Raw genomic sequence first — 27,291 nt, 5'->3', positions numbered from 1 at the left:
TTTTTGTTCTTCCCATTTCAGAATCACTCTCAGACTTCACTCATAAGTAAGCATAAATCACAAAGCGCTCTTCACATTGCATTTCAGAATGCATGAAACTTGGTCGCAACTGTGGGAAGTGTGGATTCTAGAGTGTGATATCCACTATTTTTTCTCCTCCGTGGAGCAAAGATACATCTCTGTATTGCTGTTGTTGCCACTCACCATTTATGGAGAATTGGTCCCAGTATCTTCCACAGATGCAAAACCTGAGTCTGCTGGAGTCCGTACCCACGTGTGTGACTGACACTTAACTGTCTTCATCTTTAAATTGCCTCTAGATTGCTTATCACACCCAATGGGATGTCAATGTTCTGTACGTGGTTGTTACACTGTATTGCTTAAAGAGCAACATTGTAAACATCCCGTAGGGGCTCCAGAAAGATGCAGTTCAGTTTGGCTCTGCAGTTACTGGAGCCAGGAGTGGCAAATGGAAACCCTGGTGTGAAGATACAGCTGCGGTTCTTTAGACCGCTCTAGAGTTGATGGACATAAATAATATTGAGCATTGAGACGAGCATGTGGTACCCAACAGATGCTCTGCAACTGTGGGCTGGCGTCTTATTTATATCCTTACCAAGACACTTTCCGTGTGATGCCGGGACTGTGTGGGTCTCTGTGCTCTGGGTGCTGTGCTTGGTATCTCTCTTCTCACCAGTACTGTTGATGTGCCTGCTACTTACTCTGCTCCTGCTGCTGCCTGAATCCCGAGTGTACACCTGCTAATGAGGGTGGGGGTGGGGATGGGGGGCTGAGTCCCACAGTGAGACTGGCCATGGAAAAATTTCCTTTCTGAAATTTGAGACTGGGTCTCCCTATGCTCTCCAGGCTGGCTATGACATTCTGGGGTCATGAGCTCCTCCTCCTGCCTCGGACTTCAGAGTAGCTGAGAGTACACACATGAGGGTTTATGATGAGCTGTATTTGAGTTTTGCTTAAATATACTTTTAAAATTTCTTTAGCAGCAATATTGTCTTATTTGGGGTTTTACTGCTGTGAACAGACACCATGACCAAGACAACTCTTATAAGGACAACATTAATTAGGGCTGGCTTACAGGTTCAGAGGTTTAGCCCATTATCATCAAAGCAGAAACATGCCAGTGTTCAGGCAGGCATGATACAGGAGGAACTGAGAGGTCTACCTCTTCATCTGAAGGCTGCTAGGACAAGACTGACTTCCAGGAAGCTAGGAAGAAGGTCTTAAAGCCCACACCTGCAGAGACAACTACTCCAACAAGGCCACACCCACCCAACAAGGCCACACCCACCCAATAAGGCCACACCCACCCAACAAGGCCACACCCACCAAACAAGGCCACACCCACCAAACAAGGCCATACCCACTCCAACAAGGCAAAACCTATTAATACTGCCACTTCCTGGGCCATGTGTATTCAAACCAACACAAATATATTAGCTAGATAGTTGATTAATTTTTTTTGTAAATAAAGACTGGTGAAAACATTGATATCTTGGCTTAACAGTATTTTACACTGTCTGGTGGCAAAGGTGAGAAGGGATGTAGAATGCCTCCCTCCCAGTATAAGTAGGACACCATATACTCTGTAACATCCCATCAAAATATAAAACAGAGAGAGACAGGGTTAAAGGACATGATCTATATCTAAGTACACACTTAAAGCCACTATTTATTTATTGTTATTATTTTAATCTCACATGAAACCTTTCCCCATGATTTATCTTTATGTTTAAAAGGAAATAATCTTGATAAGAAGAGAACTATTTTTGTATATCTGAGCCAAACCATTCCCCGAGAATGTTCTTGGGTTGGCCCACAGCTGAGTTCTGAACAATTACCCTGGCATTATCCTGAAAATAATCCACACAAGACCTACTAACACTAAATAAAGCACAATGGAATACAATTCTCCTCTCGATCTAGGGACAGCAGTGATATTTCAGTCAGGAAATCTAAGCTTTTCCCAATGCACTGTACTCTTAGACTTTGGTCACCAAATACTTTAGGCTGGAAACAGATTGCTGAGTTCGTGGCTGGACCTGAACTCTGGTGAGAACCAATTCCCCATCACTTGGGAGAGTTTGTATCTATGTCAACTGTCCTTACTGTACAATGAATGCTGCTAATTCTTGCTAGGGTTCATGGTGCATCCCAGCTGAGGGCACGTTGGTTCTAAAGGCCTCTGTCTAGCAGGGACCTCTCAGTTAAGACAGAAAAGGAAATCTCATGTGCTAATAAGGAGAACATGTGTTCTTGGTGCTGTGTTCACAGCAATGGTGAAGGGTACCAGCCTCAAGCTCATTTCCTCTGTGGCCCCTGGGAGCAGAGTTGCAAGGCAGTGGAAGCCGGTTCCCACAGGATCCTGAGGGTCTTTGTAAACAAGCCAGCTAACATCTTTGTGTTAGCTCCTCGTCTGTAAACAGTCAGCATCCTGACTCCTAATAACTTTAGAAATGAAGCCAGCTATGAGAACCCAGTGTAATGGATCAGATAAGGGTTATTGAGGTATTGTGGGGTCTCGGTCAATCGGATTTATAAAAATCAAAAGTCTTTTGATTGGTAATGTTTGACTCATCTGATTTCCAGAGCTGTGCTTCTATTGGTAGGGTCATGACTACTGTCTTCACACAAGGGCTCTCTCACCATTAGGTGGTCGTAGGAGCCTTTCTGTGACTTGGACTAAGATCACTTAGACCATAGTTCCCAAAGAGAACACCTTTTTAAAAAATATTTATTTATTTATTTATTTTACGTATATGACTATACACTGTAGCTGTCTTCACACACACCAGAACAGGGCATGGGATCCTGCCGCAGAGGGTTGCGGGCCACCATGTAATTGCTGGGCGTTGAACTCAGGACCTCTGGAAGAACAGTCAGAGTTCTTAACCTCTGAGCCATCTCTCCAGCCCATAAAGAGAGTAACTTCAATACAGAAAAACAGACTAATATCAATGTATAGTAATACAAATGTATACATGCAGACATACTGGTTTTGATGTGTGTATTTACCGAGTGTCTATGCGTTCCTATGTATAATCGTCCTCAAGGCTCTGCAAGGGATTGGATCCAGGATCCCAGCAGATGCCCAAACTGTCAGAGGACCAAGTGCCATTAAGGAACTGGTGCTGCCCTTGCACATGACCCACGGCATCCTTCTGCAAGGTTCAAGTCGTTGCTTGTTTATATACAGCCCCGCTACAGTGTGAAGACCACAGATGCTGTTGCAGTGTTTAGTGGTGGGGACGGGAAGAGCATCTGTGTGTACTTGGCATGGCTGCCATCACTCCTGCCCCCACACGTGTCTGTCTGCATTTGGTGGAATCCGCACACATGGGACTCCCGAGCATGGAGGGCAAACTGCACAGATGTTTACATGGCCTCCTCTATTTCCCAGATGCTCCTCCAGCCCTACATGACTAACTTCCTGGGTCAGACTCCATACATTTTTTTCTATGAACTCTATTAGGCCTTCCATTCTGCCTAGAATACGTACAAGTTTAGTTTCCCTCAGCTGCTCTGTTAGAACAGGTTTGGGAATGGCTACTCTACAGGCCGTCTCAACTAGGGCTGCACTGAAAAGAAGTCATGAGGCTCTTGTTCCCGGTTTGTTTTGTTTAAGACAAGGTCTGTTATAACCCAGCTGGCCTGTAACTTACCCCTGCAGCCAGGATTGGCCTTGAACCTGCTTCCTCCTTCTACGTGACGTGATGTTATAGGAGTGCTCTGAGCTCTAAAACATAACCCACTGCTCCACCTGTCCCACTGAGAGGCAGTGGCAAGTGAGAATGGGGCAGGGAGATTGTATTTAGGGAAGTCCAGTGTATACAAGGCAATGAAAGACCAGGAAAGTATATGGGCATCACTAAACACTGGGCAGATGGGTCTCTAGGAAGCTTACCGTTTAGTTTAATAAACTATACAATTCAGTTCTTTATGAGGAGTAAATGACTTTAAAAATATATGAAAAATATGATTACAGTTAAGCCACATCTTCGTGACTGTGTTCATTATTAGTATTCTGAAGTTCTCCACATGGCAATACTATTTGATTTTAAGTACACACGGCCACCTTGGGGTTATAAAAGACCTGGGTGGCACTGCAAATGAAAGATAGTAATTCCAGAGAGACTTGTGTTGATGCAGTGTAAAAAGGGTTTCCCAAGGCAGCCCTCCTCACTCTTTACTGGTATCACTCCAGAAGCTAAGTAAAACCAAGCCTGGGACTGTAGCAACGAGGGCCTTCATTTTCACTTCTAGGAGTACAGTTGTTTGAGTGTGCCACCTACAGGTCATATAGAGAACTACACATTTAAATTAGAAAACTCAAGGCTCCCCATTCTCAAAAAATATTTATGTAGAAGAACATATTGGTGTGCGTGGGGCGCCATCCTCTCAGAGGAGAGGGCTGGAGGAGATGGGGGCAGGTGTTGTAGGAGGGGGAAAGGGAAGGGGCAGTGATTGGGTGGTAAAGTGAATGAATGAATGTATGAATGAATGAATGACGAAATAAATAAATGAAGAGGTATTTAGCAAAGAGATCTCTTGCTCCTTTGCAGCTCTCAAAGATTTTTATATCCGGGACAGGGGAAGTAACAATGAGGAACTTATCTCTGTGCACACGCTCCCAAATTATCTGTTAGCGGAACTCCTAAACTGACTTTGCCCAAACCAAGCCAACAAGAATAACAACAAAAGCCAAAACAGCTCTGCTAAGAAAACCCAAACTCAAGCCTTCTGATCCATTTCCCTCTCCTTGCGTGTGCTTGGTGCCTTAGAGCACACATATATGCTTTCTACTGTTTAGTGACTTACCTGAGAGCAAATTCCCTTTCCCACACCTGGCTTAGCACAGAACTCTTCCTTTCTCCACTTTTTGGCTGGACTGTCTCTATCGCTCTGCCTCCAATAGTTTGCTGAGAACAAAGAGAGTCACAGCACATCTGCAGAGTTGGAGCAATGTACTCTACACGCTGGTTTAAATGATTGATTTAGACTCTCCCATAGAACCCTGGCAGTAGAAAAAGCCACCGGCGGAGGACCAAGATGATAAAGCTCTCTTGCTCGAGAACTGGAAGAACATGGCCAGACACTAGGCAGAGAGTGAGTGACCTTGGGATGCTCAGGCCTAAGTGGGATCTCTCCATTCAGTCCCTCCCCTCAGGACTCAAGACACCCCATGCAAGAGAAGGCAGAAAGAGTCTAAGATCTAGAAGGGATGGAGGACACCAAGGAGACAGAGCCTAGTAAACACATCTGAACTCAGAGAGACAGAGGCCTGCACAGGTCTGTGCATGGGGTCCTAGAGCTGAAAGGAGCAGCAGACACCTGCTCTTACCCCTAACACAGACGGTATCTCCAGTTGACAACTGCTTCAAAGGAAAGATTAGTTTTCTCCAAGGGAGTCTCTCCAGAGAGACAAGCTGCCACTCAGGTTAGGTGTGTGCCCAGCAGAAGTCGGAAATGCAGAATGAACTCAATAGCATTTTGGAAATCTCCACTCTCATGATGTCTCAGAGCTCCCCCCCCCATCCCCTCCTCCCCTTCCCTCCCTCTTTCTTTTTAAATGTGTTTTCCTGCAGGTCCTTTGCAAGACACAGAAAGGGGGTGGACCTGAATGGGAGAGGAGGTGTGGGGAAACTGGGAGGAGTAGAGGGAAGGGAAATCGTTATACAGGTATGTTGTATGGAAAAATATTTTTTAATAATGGGGGAAGGAAAATTCAGTCCCCCCCCCCCCCATGTAAGATTAGGTGGCAAGTGAATCAATATGCCATCTCCACTAGAGGGCAGTATTTCTCTAGATTGCAGCCAGATGAGGCTGACACTAGCTACAGAAACTGATCTGAGAATGCACCCCCCCCCGCCAGCATCCCCCCCCCCACTACACCTCTCCATGCATGAGGCTTGCTAAATAGGGCAGCGCCTTAATTTGTAATATATTCACACACACAAAAGAAGACAATTGGTTTAAAACTCACATAATTTTGCTCAAGTTACCTGCTTTTGATGATACATCCTTTGTGCTGGTCCTGTTAAACAGAGGTCATGTACCCAAACCTAAGGGAATCTACTGAGAGCAGGAAGGTGCCTTCCTCCAAAGACAAGCAATGTTTAGGCAGCCTGTGAGGTACACACAATCGTGTCCTGAGCCATATGACACATTTCAAACAGCACTTTGGGCAACAGCCTGCCCGCGAGGCAGGCCCTGACACAGTATCTAAGATTCAGAGCTGCTCTCGACAAATAGGAAGCTAGGCTTCCCCTGGGAACTGCCTGTGCCTGCCCTGATTAAAGTGAATCTTGCAAAAAGGCTGCTTCACTTAGTTCTGTCAGTTTGCACATGGAGGTAGGATCCCTTAGGAAAGCCGGACAAGACAGCTCCTTTTATAAAGAAAGCACTCGACCATGAATAAAGTAATCAGTGAATAGGAGTCTCAAAATCGATGTCAAACCATTCCCACCACCTCTGGGTCAGGATGACGAGAACGCAGTAGAATACCCTGGGAGGGAGAGATGGCTTAAATGCATGCACTGTTCTTTCGGAGGACCACAGTCCAGCTCCCAAACTTGAGTGGCTTATGTTGCCTGTAACTCCAGCTCCAGGGGACCCAGCACCTTTGGCCTCCTCCGACGTGGACACACACACAGTAAAATGGGCCACTTCCCATATGTCCACAGCTAAAATGAAACCATTATCTTAAAGAAGTTCCAGCTTATGTGGCAGGTAGGAAGCACACTTCATTTTCTCTAAATATATAGGTCATACTCTGAATGGCTAGAGAGTTCCCAGGGTGACTGGGTTTGCTCTGTCCCGGACAGGTGTGAAATGGCATCCGTGTGACTCATCCCAGGGTCCAGGATTCAGGATCAGGCTTCGGGTTCGTGGACGAGAGAGGTCAGGTGTTGGGGAGGGCTAAGAATCTGTTCTAATCAGTCTCACAAGGCAGCCTGCACGCTGGGTGGACTGATCGCAAACACAGGCAGGAAGAGCACTCATGGGGACTGACTCTGGAATGGCTTCAAGGTGTCACAAGGGAGGAATGGGAGACGGAGCCGTTGTAGTGATGTCTGGTAGCATCCAGTCCCAAACTGGTGGGTCACCAAGCCACAGAGGCTCAGGCACTGAGGCTGCGCCCATGCTTCCTGATAAATGATGGCCAAGAGTTTAGCAAAACGTCTTGTTTTTTAACTTTTAAGAAATTATGTGTTTGGGCTGGTTATATAGCTAAGCGGTAGAACACTTGACAAACATGTATGAGGCCCTGGCTTGCTTCCATCCCCTTCCCCTAAATCTACCTCAATCTACCTCACACGCACTGTAACCTTGGCTCCTATTCTAGTCTTCTGGGTTTGTATCTGTTGCAATTGTCCTTTCTTATGCTGAATAATATTACATTTTCTTCATGGTTTGCCCGGAGACCAAAGCTCAACATTTTTAGCTCTACTTTCTTAGCCGCCATAGTTTGTAAAAAAAAAAAATATTATTAGGGAATACAGAACTCTCTTAAGAATTGTTTGCTAAACTTTCACAACCCCGACTTACCTCATAAAAATGCATTATGTCTATATTGTACAAATAAAGAGGAAATTAGCTTGTTTTTCATTGTTAATGAGTGCCTGTATGTGTTCCCGGTGTTCCCCATGTTTCTGGGTATCTCCTTAATTTTTTTAAAATAAAAATATGACATAAAAAGATATCAGAAAGCTCAAATATTCTCACCCATGTCATCTAGGAGGAGGTGGGACAGATGGTTAAGTGGTAACTTTGTAGCTCTAATCTCTAGATGGGACTCTCCAGTCTATTTTTATTTCTTTGTGGTGCGGGCGTGCGATCCAGTCTCTCTAGGTCTCAGATCACTCGCAAGAAACTTGCAAGGACAAGGGGTGCCCTTATTACTTTGCCTCAAAGGATGCTGGGAAGATCCTATGAGATAATACATAAAGAATGGCTGACCTAGGGCGAGCCGAAGTCCTGCACATATGTTAGCTGCCGGCGTTTGCCTATTCCAACAGCAATGAGAGTGCTGGCTGGAGGGTCACAAACACACCTTCCCTGAGGTGTCTCACCCCTCTGTTCATAGCACACACATCCACACAGTCTGGACAAAGCGGAGTCACGCCCCTCCCCATGCACCCAGCATGCTTTGCGCTCAGTTTTGACTTGAGTTTTCTTTATCGTTGCTAACACTGCCTCCCACTGAATTTCTTCACTGTGCACGTTTTCCTCACCATTTTGCCTTTTATGTCAGATGAGCATTTGGATTCTACAATGAGAAAGACCACGTAGGACAAGAAAGCTGGGACAGACAACTGGCTTCCCGGCAGGCAATGGCTAATGGCTATCCGCCTTGAGTGGTTTAGTCTGCCTCGCCAAGTTCCGTTTTCCTGATTTAAAATCTGAGCAGTACTCTGAAAATGTAGTTGGAAATCTGATAAGGGAAATGACAGTGTGGCAATGTGTAGCATACCTGTTTTCCCATTGTAGTGTTATTTATTTATTTTCCATGGAATATAGGATTAGTTTGTCATCTTTCCTTAAAAGGTTGGGTAGTCTAGCATTTGCCTGGGGACAGGCTGCTTGCTCTTCAGTTGTGTCTGCCTCCCTAACAGCCCAGAGACTTACTACAAATTACTTTGCCAATAAACTAAACTCACAAAGTACGCTTCTTCGACTCACACAGAACGAGTTTCTTCTGTGAGGATAAGACTGAGTTAAGGCGTATGAAGAGCCCCAGTCTTCCTGGGGTCTTTTCCTTCTACATGGATTTGCTAATTCTATGTTGTACTAGGATCCTTTCTAATGTCAGGTGGAGCAAATGAGCCAGGCTGATAGATTGTGTTCAATGGTGCGTGCGCTCTGGTAGAACAAACGGTGTTTATCCTAAGGAGGCCATGCAGAACATGGGCAATGGCCTGGAAAGATCAAAGAAACCTGGCGTGTGAACTTTACTGTGCTAGAACTGGCAGGAGAACCCTTGAAAAAAACCACAGTGATACTGATGCTGTCTCCTTCAGACCACCTCTGCTTCACAAATGTTCTCATCTTCTCCCTCCATCCAGGAACACTGGCTGTTCAATGCATCTGGTCGCCACTTTCTGGGGGAATCATCCTCAGGTGATAGGAGTTGACTAGGAAGTTATGTCCCCAGGCATCCTGCCGTGGATGGTTGCCTGGTATGAAGTCAGGTGTCAAGCTCATTTCCCTGAAGGTGAGAGCTGTCCATGAGCTTCCATGGGTGATCCAGGGCTCCCATACGGTCCCTGCTTGCCCTCATCCCAGCCCTGCTTCTTTGCTTTCCTGCTAGGTTTCTCCTCAGAGCATCCCGTCCACAAACCACATGGACAAGAATCTGCGTCTCAAGCTTAGCCTTCACAAAGCCCTACCTATGACCTCAGAGCAGATTTGAGATTTCTCTGCCATTTGATAGGAAGTGCGAGAGCTGATTGTGCTCTCATGGGGGGGGGGTATTTAAAGAACGAAGGCTTTAATTTCTAGAGCTTTTAATAAAATTTATACCCTGGCATTCATTCAGTCATGATTTTTATTCATATCTCCTGGACGAAGATCAACAGGAGAAAGATTAAACGCTCTCAAAAATCTTTGCGTATCAAAATGTATCCACTAGAGGGAGGATGGGATGGAAGCCAGGGTCTTTGACTGTCCCAGGAAAGCATTACAATAGGGCAAAGGAGTTGGACTTGAGTTTGGGAGAAGCACTGAGATTTGTCTAAGCTCCTGACTCACCACGACAAGTGACTACATCTACTAAACAACTATGAACTCATAGTTTGATAATTTGATATTTGACAGCCAACTTTTAAATGTACATTTATAAATTATGTAGATATAGATATACAGTGATTAGGATAAGAAAAAAAACCCTAAAATTCAACTGACAGGCAACAAATATGTATGATTTCATCCTTCAGGGGTAAAAACCTATCAGTGTTGTGAAAAGCATTTCTTTTTTTTTTTTTTTTTTTCCGGAGCTGGGGACCGAACCCAGGGCCTTGTGCTTCCTAGGCAAGCGCTCTACCACTGAGCTAAATCCCCAACCCCCGTGAAAAGCATTTCAACTCGATGAATTAAGAAAAATCTAAGGAAGCAGTTCATACAGACGTGTGGAGTTGAACCAGAGGGTAAAGACAAAAGTGATTTTCGATTTCCTTTCCCTCCTCAAAGTCATCAGACCATTTCATAAGGATTGTTAATTTTACAGTAAATACCTTTGAAGTAAGGTGAAGTTGTTTTATAGATGGGGAAACCTATACCACAGGGGATTTAATCTGTTGAGTTACTTCTGTAATTAATGTCAGAGATTTGGCTCTGTAGTTTATCATTGGTCTACTTGTTCTTAGGGAAATTTCTTTAGAAAACATGAGATGTCTGATACAAAGGGAAATTAATTAACTCTGTAATTCTTTCTGAGTATCTGCTACGTATGGGACCATAGGACCCACCATCACAGAGTGCCTAGAGCTACAGTGAGTAGCTAACAATCTCACAATCTGGGTAAGGGACAGGGTCCATCACTTCAGAACAATGATCAGTCTTTTTCACCTGAATGACTCTTCAAGGGAAAACACTCCTGGGCAGTGGTGCCTTTGTGAGCTGACCCTTGTGACACATCCCTGTGGGTACGGATAGGCTACATGGCCAACGGTAGGAGCTAAATTTTATGTTGTGGCATGGAGACTGAAGATGACAGAGAAAAGGGGCAACAAATAAGCAAAGACTCAAATTTTGGACAAACATGGGACATGGAAGAAGGTGGGAATGGGAAGAGACTAGGGGAGATAGATTGTTTTGGGGACAGAAGCTAACCCTAACCCTAACCCTAACCCTAACCCTAACCCCTAACCCTAACCCTAACCCCTACCCCTAACCCTAACCCTAACCCTAACCCTAACCTCTAACCCTAACCATAACTCCTAACTCTAACCCCTAACCCTAACCCTAACCTTAACCCTAACCCTAACCCTAACCTTAACCCTAACCCTAAATAGATTTGGAGAGAAAAATCAGAAATCGGTAGTCTAGGATCTCTTAGGCAAGGATGTCTTGTCTTGTAGGTGACTGGGGGATTTTTTCATAGTTAGTAGGATTAGGAAGATAAGCTTGAAGAGAATGCTTTTCCTGTTTAAAAGGGGGAAAGAGTTAGATTTAAACAGAGGAGATAAAATAAAATAGTGTATATGATATATAATGTGAATTAATTCTTATGGCATTTTTATTATTAGAAAATTTGGTTCAAAGATGAAGTAATGCAAGCCAGGCCCAGGTTGAGGAGTCTATCAAGGATGAGAAGGTGGAGAAGGAAAAAAAATCAATATGATTTTGGGGAATAACTGGGAATAGAGATAAAACAACTGCATATAAAACTATATGGATTTTCAATCTTCATAATTTTCAATGTATACTTTCATGTTTATCTAAGTAAGCATGGTACACTTAGTCTCTGTATCTTATTTTACATTTGTTTGTTACCTGTTACATTTTAACAAAATTATATTATTGATGTCAAGGTTGCGAGATTTATTTAGCATGACCCAAGAGCCTTTGATTCATAAGGCAGCCTTTATGATCTCATGGCTTTAGAGCAGGCTTTTATGTAATTAAGAGGCTCTGGAAGTGAAAGTACGAAGCTTTCTAAAAGGCAACTTTAGAACACATAAGCACAAAAATTTAAGGCTTAAAGAGGAAGGAAACTCTTTTGGACTCTATAGCATGCTGTACGGGCACCATATTTTATCACTCTTGAAGTGATTCACTCTGCCATGCTGGCAGAAAGGTGGGAGGGGAAGCAGAAGAGGAAGGAAGGGCTGATGCAGTGAGCAAAGTGCTTTCCTGCCAGGAGTTCACCTGAGAATTACTCATGAAATCTGCTCATTTCCAGGAGTTCCTGCTCTCCAGAGATTATGGTCTCTCTATAAGAGATAAAGGGACCATTAAACAATATGTATGTCCTCCAGAAGTGCAATCTATTGGCTCTGGCAGGTCAGCTAACTGAGAGTGACAAAACATACAAGAGTTCTCTAGGTAACCTATGGACATCAAGTTTTGGACCAGTGCGGAGTGAGCAGGAGAGAAGCTCCTGGGTTGGTGCAGGCCTCCATGGGTGAGGCTCAGAGTCCTCATGAGGAATGACCATGAGTCACTCCAGAGGATGTAGTTGGTGAACTTTCTCCCCACTTCTCCAAGCCCCATTCCTCACCTTTGGACCATTCTTGTTTTCAAGCTGTCAAGCTGTTTGATGTTTTATTGCTTAAGGAAGAACTGTGAAAGCAGAAGGGAAAGAAATATGGGTTGTATGTTTTGAGTTTCAAAGGTCAAGTCCTCAGTGGAAAAACACATCTGAATGTGTGGGTGCCAGATGAAGTGAAATATGAGATCAATGTGAGTAGAAATTCCCATTCACAAAGCCAGAGAAAGAATCCATGGACTCAGGGGAGGGAGAGGCATTAATTGGGATGACCTGAGAGCACACTCGTGGGCAAGACATTGTCTTTCATGCTTGAGCCCTGGAGGAGGGGGAGATCTTCAGCAGAGGGACCTTGCCCCTTGGTAAAACCATAAGAAAAAGTGGCTGGAAGAAGGCACGGTAGGAATGGAGTCTTGGCATAAAGTTTCCTAGATTTCCACTTGAGGTATAGTAGTCAGCAGTGAGATTATTATGGCACCTCGGAATGTGTCAGATACAGTCTAGGGAGGGGAAGAGAGGGAACGAGAGGAAGTCATCACTAAAGACAGAGGAGACTGCATGAATAGAAAGGAGGAACAAGTAGGGACAGCCATGAGTGACGACCTGAGGGTTCAGGATGTAGTGGACATTTTATCAAATGACAGGTCGGATGGATAGTATCATGACAGATGGGTCTCTTCCATTTTACATTGAGAAGGTCCTTTCAAAATCTAGATGAAATCCCCAAGCAACAGGGACCAAGGCAGAGCCAATCAGAAAGGGGCAGAGATCAAGTTTCTGCCATTTGGGTGGGGTGGGCCTTAGAACAGAAGCGTAGTATGGGTTAGAGAAACATAACTCTACTTCCTATTTCCTTGACTTGTAGACACAGATTCATTGTTACCACAGTGGTGGTACTTTCTAATAGCAAACGGGGATAGGGAAAAGAAGGATGGAGCCTAGGCAAGTACTGTTTCATGGACTTTGGAATAGTGCCTGGAAAAACACCACAGTAGCTGGATGGATGTGTGTGGGTCCTTAGCAGGAAATAGGGTTGGACGGAGGCTGGCAAAAGTTAGGCCAGAGACGGTGTCACATTCCATTTAGAGGAATTATCAGTTTCTTCCAAAAAAGAAATGTGGAAATACTGAGGAGTTTAAAAAGAATGGTATTCCTGCAAGAAACCTGCCTGGTGAACTCAAGACACAGGCCCACAGGAACAGCTGAAGACCTGTAGAGAGGAAAAACTACACGCCCGAAAGCAGAACACTCTGTCCCCATAACTGGCTGAAAGAAAACAGGAAAACAGGTCTACAGCACTCCTGACACACAGGTTATAGGACAGTCTAGCCACAGTCAGAAATAGCAGAACAAAGTAACACTAGAGATAATCTGATGGCGAGAGGCAAGCACAGGAACCCAAGCAACAGAAACCAAGACTACATGGCATCATCGGAGCCCAATTCTCCCACCAAAGCAAACACGGAATATCCAAACACACCAGAAAAGCAAGACCTAGTTTCAAAATCATATTTGATCATGATGCTGGAGGACTTCAAGAAAGACATAAAGAACTCCCTTAGAGAACAAGTAGAAGCCTACAGAGAGGAATCGCAAAAATCCCTGAAAGAATTCCAGGAAAACACAATCAAACAGTTGAAGGAATTAAAAATGGAAATAGAAGCAATCAAGAAAGAACACATGGAAACAACCCTGGACATAGAAAATCAAAAGAAAAGACAAGGAGCTGTAGATACAAGCTTCACCAACAGAATTCAAGAGATGGAAGAGAGAATCTCGGGAGCAGAAGATTCCATAGAAATCATTGACTCAACTGTCAAAGATAATGTAAAGCGGAAAAAGCTACTGGTCCAAAACATACAGGAAATCCAGGACTCAATGAGAAGATCAAACCTAAGGATAATAGGTATAGAAGAGAGTGAAGACTCCCAGCTCAAAGGACCAGTAAATATCTTCAACAAAATCATAGAAGAAAACTTCCCTAACCTAAAAAAAGAGATACCCATAGGCATACAAGAAGCCTACAGAACTCCAAATAGATTGGACCAGAAAAGAAACACCTCCCGTCACATAATTGTCAAAACACCAAACGCACAAAATAAAGAAAGAATATTAAAAGCAGTAAGGGAAAAAGGTCAAGTAACATATAAAGGGAGACCTATCAGAATCACACCAGACTTTTCGCCAGAAACTATGAAGGCCAGAAGATCCTGGACAGATGTCATACAGACCCTAAGAGAACACAAATGCCAGCCCAGGTTACTGTATCCTGCAAAACTCTCAATTAACATAGATGGAGAAACCAAGATATTCCATGACAAAACCAAATTTACACAATATCTTTCTACAAATCCAGCACTACAAAGGATAATAAAGGGTAAAGCCCAACATAAGGAGGCAAGCTATACCCTAGAAGCAAGAAACTAATCATCTTGGCAACAAAACAAAGAGAATGAAAGCACACAATCATAACCTCACTTCCAAATATGAATATAACGGGAAGCAATAATCACTATTCCTTAATATCTCTCAATATCAATGGCCTCAACTCCCCAATAAAAAGACATAGATTAACAAACTGGATACGCAACGAGGACCCTGCATTCTGCTGCCTACAGGAAACACACCTCAGAGACAAAGACAGACATTACCTCAGAGTGAAAGGCTGGAAAACAATTTTCCAAGCAAATGGTCAGAAGAAGAAAGCTGGAGTAGCCATTCTAATATCAAATAAAATCAATTTTCAACTAAAAGTCATCAAAAAAGATAAGGAAGGACACTTCATATTCATCAAAGGAAAAATCCACCAAGATGAAGTCTCAATCCTAAATATCTATGCCCCAAATACAAGGGCACCTACATATGTAAAAGAAACCTTACTAAAGCTCAAAACACACATTGCACCTCACACAATAATAGTGGGAGATTTCAACACCCCACTCTCATCAATGGACAGATCATGGAAACAGAAATTAAACAGAGATGTAGACAGACTAAGAGAAGTCATGAGCCAAATGGACTTAACGGATATTTATAGAACATTCTATCCTAAAGCAAAAGGATATACCTTCTTCTCAGCTCCTCATGGTACTTTCTCCAAAATTGACCATATAATTGGTCAAAAAACGGGCCTCAACAGGTACAGAAAGATAGAAATAATCCCATGCGTGCTATCGGACCACCACGGCCTAAAACTGGTCTTCAATAACAATAAGGGAAGAATGCCCACATATACGTGGAAATTGAACAATGCTCTACTCAATGATAACCTGGTCAAGGAAGAAATAAAGAAAGAAATTAAAGACTTTTTAGAATTTAATGAAAATGAAGGTACAACATACCCAAACTTATGGGACACAATGAAAGCTGTGCTAAGAGGAAAACTCATAGCGCTGAGTGCCTGCAGAAAGAAACAGGAAAGAGCATATGTCAGCAGCTTGACAGCACACCTAAAAGCTCTAGAACAAAAGGAAGCAAATACACCCAGGAGGAGTAGAAGGCAGGAAATAATCAAACTCAGAGCTGAAATCAACCAAGTAGAAACAAAAAGGACCATAGAAAGAATCAACAGAACCAAAAGTTGGTTCTTTGAGAAAATCAACAAGATAGATAAACCCTTAGCCAGACTAACGAGAGGACACAGAGAGTGCGTCCAAATTAACAAATCAGAAATGAAAAGGGAGACATAACTACAGATTCAGAGGAAATTCAAAAAATCATCAGATCTTACTATAAAAACCTATATTCAACAAAACTTGAAAATCTTCAGGAAATGGACAATTTCCTAGACAGATACCAGGTATCGAAGTTAAATCAGGAACAGATAAACCAGTTAAACAACCCCATAACTCCTAAGGAAATAGAAGCAGTCATTAAAGGTCTCCCAACCAAAAAGAGCCCAGGTCCAGACGGGTTTAGTGCAGAATTCTATCAAACCTTCATAGAAGACCTTATACCAATATTATCCAAACTATTCCACAAAATTGAAACAGATGGAGCCCTACCGAATTCCTTCTATGAAGCCACAATTACTCTTATACCTAAACCACACAAAGACCCAACAAAGAAAGAGAACTTCAGACCAATTTCCCTTATGAATATCGACGCAAAAATACTCAATAAAATTCTGGCAAACCGAATTCAAGAGCACATCAAAACAATCATCCACCATGATCAAGTAGGCTTCATCCCAGGCATGCAGGGATGGTTTAATATAAGGAAAACCATCAACGTGATCCATCATATAAACAAACTGAAAGAACAGAACCACATGATCATTTCATTAGATGCTGAGAAAGCATTTGACAAAATTCAACACCCCTTCATGATAAAAGTCCTGGAAAGAATAGGTATTCAAGGCCCATACCTAAACATAGTAAAAGCCATATACAGCAAACCAGTTGCTAACATTAAACTAAATGGAGAGAAACTTGAAGCAATCCCACTAAAATCAGGGACTAGACAAGGCTGCCCACTCTCTCCCTGCTTATTCAATATAGTTCTTGAAGTTCTAGCCAGAGCAATCAGACAACAAAAGGAGATCAAGGGGATACAGATTGGAAAAGAAGAGGTCAAAATATCACTATTTGCAGACGACATGATAGTATATTTAAGTGATCCCAAAAGTTCCACCAGAGAACTACTAAAGCTGATAAACAACTTCAGCAAAGTGGCTGGGTATAAAATTAACTCAAATAAATCAGTTGCCTTCCTCTATACAAAAGAGAAACAAGCCGAGAAAGAAATTAGGGAAACGACACCCTTCATAATAGACCCAAATAATATAAAGTACCTCGGTGTGACTTTAACCAAGCAAGTAAAAGATCTGTACAATAAGAACTTCAAGACACTGAGGAAAGAAATTGAAGAAGACCTCAGAAGATGGAAAGATCTCCCATGCTCATGGATTGGCAGGATTAATATAGTAAAAATGGCCATTTTACCAAAAGCAATCTACAGATTCAATGCAATCCCCATCAAAATACCAATCCAATTCTTCAAAGAGTTAGACAGAACAATTTGCAAATTCATCTGGAATAACAAAAAACCCAGGATAGCTAAAGCTATCCTCAACAATAAGAGGACTTCAGGGGGAATCACTATCCCTGAACTCAAGCAGTATTACAGAGCAATAGTGATAAAAACTGCATGGTATTGGTACAGAGACAGACAGATAGACCAATGGAATAGAATTGAAGACCCAGAAATGAACCCACACACCTATGGTCACTTGATTTTTGACAAAGTAGCCAAAACCATCCAATGGAAAAAAGATAGCATTTTCAGCAAATGGTGCTGGTTCAACTGGAGGGCAACATGTAGAAGAATGCAGATCGATCCATGCTTATCACCCTGTACAAAGCTTAAGTCCAAGTGGATCAAGGACCTCCACATCAAACCAGACACACTCAAACTAATAGAAGAAAAACTAGGGAAGCATCTGGAACACATGGGCACTGGAAAAAAATTCCTGAACAAAACACCAATGGCTTACGCTCTAAGATCAAGAATCGACAAATGGGATCTCATAAAACTGCAAAGCTTCTGTAAGGCAAAGGACACTGTGGTTAGGACAAAACGGCAACCAACAGATTGGGAAAAGATCTTTACCAATCCTATAACAGATAGAGGCCTTATATCCAAAATATACAAAGAACTCAAGAAGTTAGACCGCAGGGAAACAAATAACCCTATTAAAAAATGGGGTTCAGAGCTAAACAAAGAATTCACAGCTGAGGAATGCCGAATGGCTGAGAAACACCTAAAGAAATGTTCAATATCTTTAGTCATAAGGGAAATGCAAATCAAAACAACCCTGAGATTTCACCTCACACCAGTGAGAATGGCTAAGATCAAAAACTCAGGTGACAGCAGATGCTGGCGAGGATGTGGAGAAAGAGGAACACTCCTCCATTGTTGGTGGGATTGCAGACTGGTAAAACCATTCTGGAAATCAGTCTGGAGGTTCCTCAGAAAATTGGACATTGAACTGCCTGAGGATCCAGCCATACCTCTCTTGGGCATATACCCAAAAGATGCCTCAACATATAAAAGAGACACGTGCTCCACTATGTTCATCGCAGCCTTATTTATAATAGCCAGAAACTGGAAAGAACCCAGATGCCCTTCAACAGAGGAATGGATACAGAAAATGTGGTACATCTACACAATGGAATATTACTCAGCTATCAAAAACAACGAGTTTATGAAATTCGTAGGCAAATGGTTGGAACTGGAAAATATCATCCTGAGTGAGCTAACCCACTCACAGAAAGACATACATGGTATGCACTCATTGATAAGTGGCTATTAGCCCAAATGCTTGAATTACCCTAGATCCCTAGAACAAAGGAAACTCAAGACGGATGATCAAAATGTGAATGCTTCACTCCTTCTTTAAATGAGGAAAAAGAATACCCTTGGCAGGGAAGGGAGAGGCAAAGATTAAAACAGAGACTGAAGGAACACCCATTCAGAGCCTGCCCCACAGGTGGCCCATACATATACAGCCACCCAATTAGACAAGATGGATGAAGCAAAGAAGTGCAGACCGACAGGAGCCGGATGTAGATCGCTCCTGAGAGACACAGCCAGAATACAGCAAATACAGAGGCGAATGCCAGCAGCAAACCACTGAACTGAGAATAGGTCCCCCGTTGAAGGAATCAGAGAAAGAACTGGAAGAGCTTGAAGGTGCTCGAGACCCCAAAAGTACAACAATGTCAAGCAACCAGAGCTTCCAGGGACTAAGCCACTACCTAAAGACTATACATGGACTGACCCTGGACTCTGACCTCATAGGTAGCAATGAATATCCTAGTAAGAGCACCAGTGGAAGGGGAAGCCCTGGGTCCTGCTAAGACTGAACCCCCAGTGAACTAGACTATGCGGGGAGGGTGGCAATGGGGGGAGGTTTGGGAGGGGAACACCCATAAGGAAGGGGAGGGGGGAGGGTGATGTTTGTCCGGAAACCGGGAAAGGGAATAACACTTGAAATGTATATAAGAAATACTCAAGTTAATAAAAAAAAAAAAAAAAAAAAAAAAGAAAGTGTCCTGCAATAAAGGCTGTTGACAAGGGAAAAAAAAAAAAAGAATGGTATTCCAATGTATGTTAGAATACTGCTGCTTGAGATGTCTGGGGATGGACTGGAGGAGGACAGAGCATGAGGTGGGAGGGTCATTGTGACTCTGGTTAAGAGGAATGTGAAAGTGGGAGTCCTCAGTGGTGATGCGGTTGGTTGGAAAGAAGGGGCTCCTAGGAGAAAGGTGATGGACGGATCCTTATGATGTTTGCATGAATCATGAGACGGGAAGAAGAAAGTAAGCGGAGGATATTTTCAGGTTCCTAGGATTCAGAATACACAGAGAGAAATGCCTTGATGGAGGGTTTGAGTTCTGTGTCTGAGCATCTCCTTTTGTGTTTACGTGAATACCCCAGGAGAAGTGCATGGGTCAGGATCTCTTTAAGAATAAATGTCGGCGTGAGGGATGGGTGTGGTTGGATAAGACAGGAAGCAGAGGGGTAGAGAATGAAACTCTGGGGAGGGCTTGGATAAAGTGGTCACTCAAGAGTCAGTACAGAGTCTAGGAGACCAGAGGAGAGATGCTAAGGAATGGGCAGCCCTTCATGCTAGACCGGAAGACAAATGAAGCATGTGTTTTGCACTGGGTAGTTAGACCATCCAGCATCAACTAATCAGAGGAACGTGAGAGACAAAGAGGACAGAACACGGTGGAAATCTGACAGGGCAGAAACTGTTTCTTTAGGAGAAGGAAGCAGAGACCAGAGTCAGAGGGGCAATGACCTAAGGGAACAAAAGTTCTTTGATATAAAAGAAAGCTAACTTTTAGGGGGAACAGAGAGCAAACGAAGTATGCTCCTAGGTTAGGAAGGACTGGGAGACTTGTGGAGAGAACAGATTTCTCCTGCATGGAAAGTAGGGGACGCAGGGATGGTTGTAATTATAGATGAGGGGATGTAGAAGCTATTTAATATGGACAAGGCTCTAGCCCTTTCTTTTTCTCATAGCATTTCCATGTAGATCACAAATATGTGTAAGATACTACATGATTATCCCATCTTCTCACATGTGTACTCCTATTAAATGAATCTTTAACCTTATGTTCCCTGAAATCTCAACATGCTACGGAGGTGGTCCACAAGGACAAGATGGACGGCTCTTCTCCTGGACAACGGTACATGGACCTTGAGTAGAATCAGTAGTGCATGGTACTAATTAAAATCAGTCTGTTTAAACAAAAGCCATTCGTTATTGTGTTTAAATCTCCTTCAGCGCACCTTCTCCTCCCTGTCTATACCCAGGCTGACCTTTCCTCCTTCTCTGCTCTCAGATCATCCCTGAGGCTCAGATCTCTGCCTCAAGGCTTCTCTTTGAAGTGTGGAGACTGGAGACTGCAAAGAAGCTGAGAATCCGGCTCCCCCCTTTCCTAGTTTAGACGTGAAGGTCAGATGAATGATGAGTCTGTGGTCCACATTCCAGGCCTCCAGAACCCATGTTACCGTGGAGAGGAGAGGTCGGCCTCACCTTTGTTTCCAGACTAAATCTGAGAAAGCCATTGAGCTATATCCACGTGTGAGACTGTCACTTGGGGACTGCGGTAGAACTGTCCGGAAGTTGACAGCATTTTGGGTGAAAGAGATAGGAGGAGTGATTTGTCTGTGGTTTCCTTCTGGAGTGGTGTCTACTCCACTCAAAAATGGTTTGTTTACTAAGGTAAGGGTCTTTATCATGAATCACAACACATTCCTCTCCTGTTGTATTGTTCACTGGCAATACATTAAAAAAATTTAGATCTTTTTGAGGTAGACTCTTATCCAGTAGCTCAGGCTGACCCGGAACTTACTATATAGTCCCCAAATTTACAGTAATCCTCTTGTCTCTGCCCCTTGAGAACTGGGATTATGGGTGTAAGCCATTGCATCTGGCAGAAGTGCAAAGAACTAAATGACACAGTTTGTATTTTGACATATTGAAAGCTCTAAGCTGTACTTTTCTGAAGACACACACACACACACACACACACAGAAGAGAGAGAGAGAGAGAGAGAGAGAGAGAGAGAGAGAGAGAGAGAGAGAGAGAGAGGTAACTGTTTCCATAAACATGGTGCTAAGTTACTGGAGAGGAAGGTAAAATGAACATGTGCAAACCGAAACCCCAAGACAACAAAATGGAGACCTAGGAAGGTACAGTTCCTTTTAGGCTTTCTTCGTTCTCACACCTCCTGGTGTGCCATGCTGGATACAACATTACTGTATTTAAAATAAAAATCAAATTTGTTGGGGGTGTCCGGAAATACATCTCATTGACAGATCACTATAACATGCATGGGGTACTGTGTTCAATTCCCCGCACCACCAGGAAATAACAGAATTATTTAAGTGTGGGAAAAAGTTTAATTAATATTTGGGGGAGGAAAAGAAAACAACCCTTCATTATGTATTTTATATAATCTAGCTTCCCCACCCCCTACAGGACTTGCTTTAAATGGAAACACATCATGGGGATAAATTTGTCTGAAAGATAGATAAGGGGAACAAAAATATAGATCTGGATATGTAATTCTCGCTGTGGTTAAAGGAAAGCAGAAAGGACACGTTAGATGAGTTAATTTGTGGCACGGATCCCTCCGACATGGTGTCAAGCAGCCTGAGGCTGGGAATCTGTAGGAAGCACTTGCCTTTATTAGCAGCTCTTGTACCGCGTTTGAAGGTAATTAAATGAGATGATGACTCTATGCTTGGCTCCTGGGCCTTGATAACAGAAGGTGGTAGAAACCAACCCAGAGATCAGATGGATTTTGAGTCTACACAGCCGCACAGAAAAGGACGGCCCTAAGCTTGTCCCAAGCACACTGAGACTCAGTAGGGTGACGATAAACCTGCTCCCCGAGGCCTGCCTGCCTCGTGGCGAATGATTCTACCCCATGGTCAGTAGCTTCCTGCTTCACCCTTTGTAGCTGGAGGAAACTTTTCAGAAACAGAGCAAAAGAAAAACAGTATTTCAATGGGATCTCCGTGAAGGCTCTTACCGCTCCTGGAGTCCTATGGGCTTCATCCTGAAGGGAGAAGGGCAGACAGAAGTGGAGGCGGTGTTTCGAATCTCAGGAGTGCATTGGCCTTGAGGGTCCACAACAACATTCAGCACCTTTGGCGCCTGGTCGGGCTGGACCATGCTGTGGGCTGCCTTGGCCTCCGATTGTGCTTGCTGGAGTGCAATGGGCGATAGGTGGATCTCCTGGTTTTTCTCTTTATCTTGTCGTAAGGAAAGCTGAAGCCTTTCTTTTAACCTATAAATGATCTAAGAAAGGAGACAAAAGGGCTTCTGTGAGATTTTTTTGTGTCCTGGACAACACACAGAATCTGATCTCTCCCCCACCTGAGAAGACACATCAAAACGAACATTAGCGGTAAGGCAGTCCCGGCCTCTAATGTAAGTCCTTGGGTTTTGTGGTATTGAGGTCATTGTCCTGCAGAGGATATGCTGGGTACATAGGTAAGGGCAAGCTAACAAACACAGCCAATCACAGCACAATCAGTCATCATCCCAGAAGAGCACCAACTGCACTAAGGGTGGGCATAGGCTGGAGGTGGGGATGGTGCAGAGACCAACTGCCTTTGACTGGCATTTCCAGTTAGGTTGGACACTTGTCTTGAAAGTCTGTGTACACGAATACGTTCCTTGAGGATAGATCCAAAGGGAAATTCAGCCATCATTCTACAAAGATGCCGGATGACAGTTTGATCATAGGAGCGTCTTGAAATGGGAAGAGCTATAAAACATGGGCCTATGATCTTTACAAAGAGAGAACTGCATCCATTTATAGCAAGAAAGAAAGACTTATAAAATATTAATGCAAGAATAGTTACTCTATTAGCAATCCTCTCTTATCTTGGTAAATAAGTCATTAGTCATACATCAACCTGTGAATCTGTGAAATACTAGGCAAAGCAGCAATGCAGGGCACTCATCAAAGACAAAGCTAAAAGCATCTTTCATGTTTTATGGGTGTGGGTGTTCTGCCCGGATGTGTGTCTGTGTGCCACGTATATGGCCGGTGCCGGAGGAGGCCAGACAAGTGTGCTGGAGTCCTTGGAGCTAGAGGTACAGATGGTCGTGACTGCTACGTGCATGCCAAGAATCGAACCCAGGTCTTCTGGAAGAGCACTTAGTACTTTTCTCCACTGAGCCATCTCTCCAACACAATTGCTTTTAAGCTTTTATAAGAATGAGACTGGTGGGACATCAATAGGCTCACAGAGCATCACGTGTCTATACAGTATCTTCATATTGGTTGATCCCTCCCATTTTTTTCTGCTGTGACCTCGTGACCCCCAATATTCTCCCTCTACTTTTGTTCTATTGCATTTCCCATTTCCATTTCTACAGCCTCCCCGCCTTCCCCTCTAGAATCATAAGCATTTTTCTTGTTTATTTGCTACTCACATTTACTTGATGCTGGCTCCACAGTTCTAATTCCTACAAAAGCCAGACGTCCTAGTGCTTTTACAAGTGTGTTGTCAGGGTGCAACTTGATGAGCTAATGCATGTGGACAGAGAGGTGACAAGTCACTGTCTGCAATTATAAAGGGGAGCAGCAGCAGCAGCCAGGACTCCTGGAGACACTGACTTCCCAGTTTAGTTTCTAGGATCTATCAGCTGAGCAGACATGAGTTTAGGAGGACGATTTCCTGGTTCTCTCTAGCCAACTTCCCTCTAGCTAGTCAGGAACTACATTATATCTTCTACGCGTTCTTCAAAGTTCTTCTAAATTCTACGTATTTCTGCTCTACTTAAAATCCTCTGGAAAATTTAATCTCTCTCTCTCTCTCTCTCTCTCTCTCTCTCTCTCTCTCTCTCTCTCTCTCTCTCCTTCTCTCCGCATGTATGTGCCTATATGAATTAACTCATCTGAAGGTAGGAAATAAATACTTTTGAAATTTTGTTTTAGGGTATTAAAAATACTTCCCAAGCATTCACACACTCACAGAATAAGACTGAAGGAGAGTCTGTTTAATGAAATATGTTTATAAAAAAAGTCAGGATGAAATGAAATCTAAAATGAACTATCAGAGAGAGAGAGAGAGAGAGAGATCTCCTTGAATATGATTATATTTTGTTGTATACATGTATAACATTCTTAAGACATTAAAAAGAGAAATAAAATGCCCCTCTAACTGAGTGAGCAGAATACTTCTCGGCAAGCTCCACATCTTTGCAAGTGATTAGGAATAGAATCCACAGTGCAGACAGTCTCCTTAGTGGTGCACAGGACAAAATCAGAGTCTGCCTGTGATGCTGAACAGAGGAAATAGACAAAACTGGCGGGGGAGATAGCTTGGTGGTTAGAGCACTCGCTGCTCTTGCAGAGGACCTAGGTTTGATTCCCAGCACCGATATGGTGACTAACAACTGCCTACAAGTCCAGCTCCATAGACTCTGTCGCCCTCTTCTGGCCTCAGCAGGATCCTGCATGCACGGAGGTCACATAAACTCAATGCAGGCACGGATATACTTAAGACTAGTAGTAGATCAGTCTTTAAATCCAGAGTTAGATGAGAATAAGGGAGAGGTTTCAAAACCCTCAGTTTTAAGGATATGCTTGTGTATATTGAAAGGCAGTCTCCTTACAGAAAGAGGAAACCGTGGGCATGTCAGGAATAACTAGTAGATTTTTATTTTCCCCCAGAACAATGATTTTGTGCTCCCAGCCTTAGCACATGTGAGGCAGATGTTGTAGGATTCAAGGCCAACCTGGGTTATACTGCCTCAAAATCCAAACAGGCAAACAGACAGACAAACAGGCCACCTAGTTCAGTGGGTTTAGGACATTTCCACAACACAGCTGTCGATGATTAGAGTTGGGCTTCTTCTCTGGACAATGATTACGTTCAGATATGTGTACTGTGCTTTCTTGGAGCTACAGACTAGAGAAGGATGCTGCAGGGGAGTGCCTTTATTGTGCGTGCAATGCCTTTATCTTTACTTTTCTGCTTATTTGCAGTTTCCATATACCTTGCCACCGTTCTGCAGAAACAAAAGCCACGGTAGGGCAACACCAACTGACGGCACATATACTTATGCTAAACACAGAACTAGTAAAAGATGACCCGATATTATTTGAAGTGTTATATCATTTTAACTTGCAAATAAGGCAAGAATGAAGAAATAAATGCATCTCTACTCCTAGGATCCACTTCAGACAAGGAGCCACGTGTTTGTTTTACAATTTAAGTTCTCCACATAGGACTGTAACGTGTATGTTCGGGCGTTTGCTTACTTGTTTATGCTTTCACTTTGGGAACATGTTCTCCTGTTGAAACAAGAGCCAGGTACAGTAGCTCTCAACTGTTCCTGACGTGTCACTTTATGATTACATTAGTGTAATCAAGATCTGGTCTAAAGTCCTTCTCTGCTGCAGACAGCCCGATGGGAGAAACATTGCCACATGTTTGATATCGCAATCTATTCATCTCTGGCTTTTAACCCGTCTCAGGGTAGTTTGCAAGTGAGCTGAGTTCTACAGCACTAATTAGGGGAAAAAAATCAGAATCTGGAGAATGCTTAATGTAAATGTGGCCCTTAAAGGTACTCAAAACCCTGGGCCAATTGGTAAGAGGTGTAGAGGAAGGTGAAGTTGCTCTGTGGCACTCAGGCCGTTTTTATAGATTTTAGTTACAAAGCAGTGGTTTTCATCCCTGGTAGGAATTTTGTCCTACAGAGGGTATTTGATGATGTCTAGAGAAACTTTGGGGGAAGATAATGGGCCAGGGCCAGGCTAGGTTGCTGCCAAATGCTCAGCAGGAAAGGCCACCCCATCAGAACGGTCAGTCCTGACGATGCTGTGGGTAGCCCGAGAGTAAGGACTCTGAGACTCACCTGGTATAATGTCTCTGTCTCCCAGTGACGCTGAGGCAGTTAAGTCACGTTTGGAACACTGGCTATAAAGTTTGGAATCCAGGTCTCCTAAATCCCAGACATGGGATCATTCACATGCACACATTCTCCTTCCTGACCCAGAGCTTCTGGAAATGTGTGCCAGAGACTTCTCTGCACAGTTTGAATCCGCACACATACAACATCTGTATATGTCTGTTTGCTATGAAATTCACTTTGTTTAAAAAGAAGACTCATTCTTAAACCCTAGCAGAAGAGCGAAAAACTAAGACTCTCTCTCTCTCTCTCTCTCTCTCTCTCTCTCTCTCTCTCTCTCTCTCTCCTCTTTTTCTCTCTGAGCTTGTGTTGGAGCTTTGGGATGCATTAGAATAATCTGATCATTTGAGGGAGGAAAAGAGAAGGCAATGTGGAGTAAGAGGAGCTAAAAGCTGAATTACAGTATGGGGGATAGAAAATGGCAGCAGTGAGACCCAAGGAAGGCAGAAATGAGAGGAAGGTAAACAAAGCCCCTTCAAACATTTTGCTGTTATATTTTTCCATTTTTAAAAGTCTCTCAGGTAACAGAAAACAGTGTGTTTGGAACAAGGGGCATTCTAATTTAAAAATGATAGCCCCAATAGGCTGTGTTCTGCATGGTGTTTTATAGTAAGTTATGAAGGAGTTTATTCTTATATATTTGGTTGTGAGCCTAGCCTTTAACGGCTGAGCCATCTCTCCAGCCCGAGTTTATTCTTTTAATGTCCTGAACATTCTTTTTTTTTTTTTTTTTTATTTTTTTTTATTAACTTGAGTATTTCTTATATACATTTCAAGTGTTATTCCCTTTCCCGGTTTCCGGGCAAACATCCCCCTCCCCCCTCCCCTTCCTTATGGGTGTTCCCCTCCCAACCCTCCCACCATTGCCGCCCTCCCCCCATAGACTAGTTCACTGGGGGTTCAGTCTTAGCAGGACCCAGGGCTTCCCCTTCCATTGGTGCTCTTACTAGGATATTCATTGCTACCTATGGGGTCAGAGTCCAGGGTCAGTCCATGTATAGTCTTTAGGTAGTGGCTTAGTCCCTGGAAGCTCTGGTTGCTTGGCATTGTTGTACTTTTGGGGTCTCGAGCCCCTTCAAGCTCTTCCAGTTCTTTCTCTGATTCCTTCAAT

At 43.3% G+C, this 27,291-nt stretch overlaps 1 protein-coding gene and 1 long non-coding RNA gene across 7 annotated transcripts in view; one reads left to right on the top strand and one right to left on the bottom strand.

The window, feature by feature from the left end:
- LOC120093594 (uncharacterized) overlaps window positions 1–4,342 on the top strand; it is a 28,225-nt gene extending 23,883 nt beyond the window's left edge. The window contains exon 4 of one of the 2 annotated variants that reach the window (XR_015624669.1): window positions 22–4,342. This is a non-coding gene — a long non-coding RNA (uncharacterized LOC120093594). The remainder of the gene's footprint in view (window positions 1–21) is intronic. The other variant, XR_015624670.1, reaches the window with a different exon arrangement.
- Window positions 1–27,291, bottom strand: part of Ptprr (protein tyrosine phosphatase, receptor type, R) — a 267,001-nt gene that overhangs the window by 66,086 nt on the left and 173,624 nt on the right. For all 5 annotated transcript variants that reach the window (NM_053594.2, NM_001113390.1, XM_087559339.1 and 2 more), the window contains one exon: window positions 22,279–22,547. In NM_053594.2, the coding sequence (NP_446046.2) occupies window positions 22,279–22,547 (269 nt within the window). The remainder of the gene's footprint in view (window positions 1–22,278; window positions 22,548–27,291) is intronic.

This window comes from Rattus norvegicus, chromosome 7 (assembly GCF_021556685.1).
Source record: "Rattus norvegicus strain SHRSP/BbbUtx chromosome 7, alternate assembly SHRSP_T2T, whole genome shotgun sequence".
Taxonomy (NCBI): domain Eukaryota; kingdom Metazoa; phylum Chordata; class Mammalia; order Rodentia; family Muridae; genus Rattus; species Rattus norvegicus.
The sequence above is the reverse complement of the archived record's forward strand: the minus strand, read 5'-3'. Positions and strand labels throughout refer to the sequence as shown.